Source organism: Oncorhynchus gorbuscha, linkage group LG06 (assembly GCF_021184085.1).
Source record: "Oncorhynchus gorbuscha isolate QuinsamMale2020 ecotype Even-year linkage group LG06, OgorEven_v1.0, whole genome shotgun sequence".
In the NCBI taxonomy this organism is placed as follows: Eukaryota; Metazoa; Chordata; class Actinopteri; order Salmoniformes; family Salmonidae; genus Oncorhynchus; species Oncorhynchus gorbuscha.
Window position 1 is genome coordinate 34,126,705 of NC_060178.1, and position 6,541 is coordinate 34,133,245.

Below are 6,541 nucleotides of genomic sequence, written 5' to 3' on the forward strand. Positions count from 1 at the left end.
ACAACACCTTGATGTCAGGTGTATCACTACATTATGAAATACAATTTGACATTCAATTCAACATTAAAACTATGCATATCTCAAAAGTACCCTTTTTAATGTTGTTAATTTTTATACATATATTCTCTACAAGTACATACAATTTCCAGAGTGAGCTCTCTGCTACTTTTAAAATGATGATACATTTTATGAGCACCACCAACACAGTCAATGGGAAAATTGATTCAAAGGGAACTCCCTCTGCTGGTGATTTGCTGAAATTTAAATTATATTGGAGGGCTGTGATTGGCTAAGGACCTATAATGTACCTTTCTATGTATAAAATCGATAATTGATTGAAAAGTGCAGGGAGCTCACTCTGGCAGTTTGATGTGCTTTAAGAGTATATTGTTCCAAACAATATGTCTAAAAATAACTAAATAACTAATAACTAAAATAACTAAATAACTAAATACTTTTGAGATATTAATAATTATATTTTTTAATGTTGAATGTTTATCCATAATGTAGCAATACTCCATATTTTAGAGCACACTATAAGGAGTATATTAACACCAAGATGTGATAGGGTCTAAAAAAGGCCTAAATTGGCCACTTTCATCATGATTTTCTTTTGTGATCCGTGTAAAAAGCATGTTAAACGTCATTCCTTCCAAATAAGTTTTTATGTGAGAATTGCTATAACAATCTAAACAAGTACCCAAATTATTTTTGGCTATGCTGACATGTAATAGCAATAATACTGTATTAAACCAATGTGGATATTATTATTATTATTTTTTTACTAGGCAAGTCAGTTAAGAACAAATTCTTATTTTCAATGACGGCCTAGGAACAGTGGGTTAACTGCCTGTTCAGGGGCAGAACAACAGATTGTCAGCTTGTCAGCTCGGGGATTCAAACTTGCAACCTTTCGGTTACTAGTCCAACGCTCTAACCACTAGGCTACCCTGCCACCAATGTTAGATGGCTGGTGTGGTTGTAGCAACCCTGTCACAATGCTAGCTTGATTTATGTCCTTTATTGTCAAAGATCGATGACTTGTCCAAACAATTATGACTAACAAGGCTTTATGACTCTCTATTACGTAGATGCTCTTACACTATCTCCCTTTTATTTCCTGTTTCCAAGAACTAACTTCCATTTCACACCAAGTGAAACGAAAGCTCACATAGTCAACACAATGCACATACAATGCACAATGAGACAAAAGCACTGTCCGTTAGCTGACAAGAACATTTAGTGTTCCTGATGCTTTGTAATACAGGCCGAACAGTTGCCTTGGTGACCCAATCAGTGTATGACGTGACACCTGCTAGTTCATCTCATTGTAGAGTGGGCTTAATAAAAATAATCACAGGCTCGTAGTAATCATAGTAATGATAGAGTATGAGTAAACATGTTCTATCATCATGCGGAAAGAGGAAGCAGTGTTATTAAATGAAGTCGGATATCCTATCGCATTGAGATGGATGCTGCCTAGCTTCCTAAGGATAGGCTCTGTTTAGTATACAAGGATAAAAAGTTTAAAATAAATGGATAATTCTGTATATGCTTCATATTAATCATGCAGTGAGAATGTGAGTATTTTTTTTAAACAGTGTTGTACTACACTGTCAAAATCATGTATATCGACTTTGCTATTCATTTACCTTATCAATATTGGGTCTCTGCAAATCTTCTCAAACTCTGACCGTCACTGACTCATATCACCCATTTGCGTATGGAAGTGGTATAATCAAAAGTAAGACACAGACACAGTGTCAATATTCAAATATTCGTTTTTTATTCAAATAACTTAGCATATTCTTTCTGTCATGTAAAAACAACAACAGTATCAGACAACAGTATAAATATATTGCAGTTTTTTCTTCCTCTCTTTGTCTTGTTAAATACATAATTTAACACAGAGACAACAGAACCGAGTAGAAATTAATAAATAGTATAAATACTCATTTGCATGTAGAAAACATTCAGAGTTCCGGGGTAACTGATTACATGCAATCAATTACATGTAATCTGATTACAAAAAACAAACTACAACTGTAATCAGTTACAGTACGATACCAGCAAAATTATTCTAATCAGATTACAGGTACTTTGTAAGACCTCAATGATTACTTCACAGATTACTTTTAAATTCAGCAAGGATGTTTGAGGAAAAATACATTTACACCTTTCTGTTTTCTCAATGCCAATCAATTCAGCATTGAAAAAAGGCTCAAGTTTAATTGTTCCACCTTAGTGAGTCTGACCACAAGTCAGAGACCACTATGATGACACACCAAATGCGTTTGATGGATCCTTTTTGTCTTCTTCTAAAGCCTCTTAAGGGGAAAGTCATCTAAATGTATTCCAAAAGTTACTTCACTGATTTCAATTTTGGACAAGTAACTGTAATGGATTACATTTACAAAGTAACATACCCAGCCTTGAAAATATGTCTAGTTACGAACACGGTTCGACATTGATGCAATAGAATGAGACACTATATCAGTGTACCTTCAATTGTTAAATTCCAACTCATTGTCAATGCATCATTTGCACACTTCCTTCAGCCCACTCTGTATCTCTGTACATTCACTAATGATAGTCCACATCATGTGGTGATATTGCCATCTCGGTTCTTGTCCCAACTTCTGTCCATATGGGGTATCACCCCGTCTGTCTTTTCTCTTTCTCTCCTTCAGAGCTCTATGGTGATTGACAGTCTTCATCTTTCAAAATAGCTGGCATCAGAATTTCCCCATCTCTTGTCCGTTCATGACGAGACATCTGTCCGCCTCCATCTGTAGACATTCCCATATTAAGGCTTCACGACTGGTCAACGTTCAACGGTGATAAGTTCCTTTTCTGTTCAAACTTTAGATGACCACACTAGGTCCACTGCTACTAGTTCACGCCTTCTTGGAGGTGGATGTGCACTTGGCACAGAGCTGGCTGATATGGTCTTTGTAAGCTGGGGAACGGAGGAAGCGAGGGTAGCAGTCCTTTGCCATGAGAAGATAGATCCTGTGCTGGGCCATGTCGAAACAGGACGTAGACAGATCATTCAGGTTGGCCCTGGTGATGTCACGAGTCTCGTGGTCAATGTTCACCTGGAGATAGAGAATGGAGAGAGAGAGTTTAGTCAGCTGCTGCAGTCAGAATGAAGATGTGTTATTTTTTATTCATAGTTGTAAATTATAGTTGTAATAAAGATGATTGAAATTGGGATGCCATAAAAATGTCATTGGTGAGGGAGAATAAAGCAGGCTTTTGAGGGATGCATACCTCTCGGGGGGCGTCGGTGCAGATGAACTCATCATAGATTCTCTGTGCTTTGGTGGCCAGCTTGGCAGCAGACTTAGTGCTCCTGAAGTCCTCACAGGCAAAGTAGAACGCAATGTTTTCCTCACTGAACTCTGATACCAGGAAATCTGTGAAGGCTATCAGTCCATCTGATGAAGAGCGAGAGAAAGTGAGAGAGAGATTAATATTGGCACAGTTCAATAACACTGATGCTATGTAGTAGGCCGTCCTAGCATCTGTGTCCTTGCATTACCTACTGTGTGGGTATGTGTGTGTACATTAGTGTGTGTGCACATGTGTGTGTATGTGTGTGTGTCTCTACATGTGTGTACAAGTGTATGCATTTGTCTGTATCTTGTGGAATAGCCCCCAGCACTGTGCCAGCATGTGTATTCAACAGCAGCGGCTGTGTTAAGTTGTGAGGATCAAATCTCTTATCTTCGTAATTAGCAAGCTCCCAGTAATACTCTATAAGCACCTGGGGCTAAAATGGGACAAATAATATATATATATATATATAAATTTATATATTTATATATATAACATTTTTAAATGGGACAAAATATCCTACTCTAACCTAAGTGCAGAATTAATGGTTTATTTTCATCGCATCTCTGCAGAACTAATTGTGTGTGTGTGCAGTGAAGAGTAAGGTTTACTTACGTTTATTGGACAGCAGCTTTTCGAAAGACTCTTTCCACTTCATGCATTCTTCCAGAGTAGGTCTAGTTTTGCCTATTTTGCAGCTTGATAGACTCCAGTTAGATTTTTGCAGAAAGTTGACCATTCTTGATTTCAGTTCCTTGGCCCTACGAAGAGAGAATAATATCATAGGTAAGATAAATAATGCACAAGTCCTTGAATTGAGTCCTTGTTCAGTACAATATGTTGATACTAACTAGTCATTAACAAATCGAGACATGTCTCATCGCTGCAAGGTCTAAATTTAGAATCCACTAAAACCGCCTTCACTTTCATCATTACAGAAGCTGGAAAGCCAAATAATAATCCCCTTTAATCCTTTAATCCAAATGCCAGAGACAGCGACAGTGAAGAGTTGTATGTACCTTTCTAGGCAGGTGGAAGACAGAGCTAGTCCTTTGCACATAGTTGATGTGGATGCAGAGAGCGGTACGTAGTGTAGGTAAGTAAATCCTTTGAGTTGAGGCGTGCAATTGGACTGAGATCAACAGAGTGTGTCTGCAGTGAGGGAGCAGAGAGCTTTTATCCTCCAGCCTGAGGCTTGTCATCAGCCTACTCAGCCAATGACACGGCCTCGAGACTGTGTGTGTGTGTGTGTATGTGTGTGTGTGTGTGTGTGTATGCGCACGCATGTGTGTGAGAGAGGGTGATAGAGAGAGAGATGGGGAAGGAGCACGTAAAATAGGAAGGGAGGGAGGGTGTGAGAGAGAAAAAGAGAGAGGGAACCATAGGAGAGTGAGAGATGGAGAGCGAAGATGGTAAATTACTTTTCAACATCCCTGATATCAAACACGTCTTTTGTGTTGTTTGTTTTCTTTCTGCTCTCTGAAAAGATGTTATTGTCTGATTGGACAAAATGAATCTCCCACTTACATGGGCCAGCGGGTGTTTGTGTGTGTGTGTGTGTCCATGTCGGTGTGTGCGTGCATGCATGGATGTGTTTGTATGCATAAGTTTGTGCGTGTATGTGTGGCAGTGTTTACTAACCATAAGGAAGCGGTGTCAACATGTTCACTGTTATATCCACCACATGCAAGGATGCTCTTCCTTTGTCTGTTGTTAAGGATCACTGCTTGGACAACCACACACACACACACACACACACACACACACACACACACACACACACACACACACACACACACACACACACACACACACACACACACACACACACACACACACACACACACACACACACACACACACACACACACACACACACACACAGGAGACAACAGGGGAGATAAAATGAGAATACAGTAATAACCCCTTAACAAAGATGATCCTCATACTGTAGATACAAAAAGTCCAGGGGCCTCATTTATCAATCATGCACAGGCACACATTTCTTACAGTAATACTCAATATTAAGTACAGTAATTTGTTCAATTAGAGTCATGTGTAAAAGTTGTTTAAATCACACTTTTTCTATGCGTTTTAAATTTAATTTGTAAGTAGTATTTTAGAATAACTACGCAATATTGATAAATGAAGCTTGCTTCAGGGAAGGAAATGTGGTTTGATTATTTAGTCATGTTCAATGATCATTATAACATTTGATTGGATATACACACCTCCTTGATATTCCAGAAATGGAAAGGTTGGTAGCATGTCCGGTAAATGACTGGAGATGCTATCACCTTTCCTTTTTTTAGGAATATCAAGCATCTACAATGACTCAGATAAACACCTCATTCCACATATACTGTATATTTCAAAGTTTACTGGAACCAGGAACCACTTAAGATAAATAATATTGTACCTGCACCTCACATTCAGGAGAAAAAACAGGACAAATATTAATTTGGGAAGTACAATAAAAACAGATGTAATAACACAAACACACACTACAATGAAACAGAAACTCCCATCACCACACCCATTGTTTTGAGCCCTTTTTCAATAAACTCTCTCTACACAACAGCTCTGCCTTCATAGTTGCATGTACAGTATGTCATCATAATGTCATCAGAGACATATGCATAATTTTGATTGCCCATCCTTCTTACATGACCCTAGAGAAAAAAACATATGACTGTGCAGTACACAAACATAATGACTCAGAGCATGAATAAAGCGTAGTTGGCGATGATGAGGATGAATCAACCTGCATCATCAGTGTATGATTCATAGAATAGACCCTAGGGACCATTTTGGGTTACCTAACGCTCCACACAGGGGCATCATACACCAATTATTTTAGAGGGGGCACGAATTATGTAGGATGTAGAAGGGGAAAGTTGGCATTTAGGGGCAATTTAGCATTTTTCAAACACTTGAAACAGCTTTTTCCTGCAATCTAGAACCATAATCATTTTGGCTAATTCTATGTAAACAATATGTGCATTTTTCTGCATAGGTTATATAAGTGATAATGACCGAGAAGCCGGTGTTTGTTGGCTATATTGGCAAGGGGGTTGTTAGGCCCGAGACGAAGTCGAGTGCTGGCAAACTGTGCCAATATATCCATGAAACACCGGATAATGATCACCAAATAATGATCGACATATTTTCATAAAACATTTTTAAAATTCATTTATTTGTA

At 38.4% G+C, this 6,541-nt stretch overlaps 1 protein-coding gene across 1 annotated transcript; it reads right to left on the reverse strand.

Annotated features, from left to right (window-relative positions):
• Positions 1–1,769: 1,769 nt before the first annotated feature.
• LOC124037104 (regulator of G-protein signaling 16-like) lies at positions 1,770–4,492 on the reverse strand. Its single transcript, XM_046351750.1, has 4 exons — positions 4,359–4,492; positions 3,955–4,100; positions 3,274–3,440; positions 1,770–3,098 (listed from the first exon to the last, which is right to left on the reverse strand). Exons 1-4 carry the CDS (start codon positions 4,397–4,399, stop codon positions 2,898–2,900), a joined length of 555 nt encoding a protein of 184 aa, XP_046207706.1. The 5' UTR covers positions 4,400–4,492; the 3' UTR covers positions 1,770–2,897.
• Positions 4,493–6,541: the final 2,049 nt, after the last annotated feature.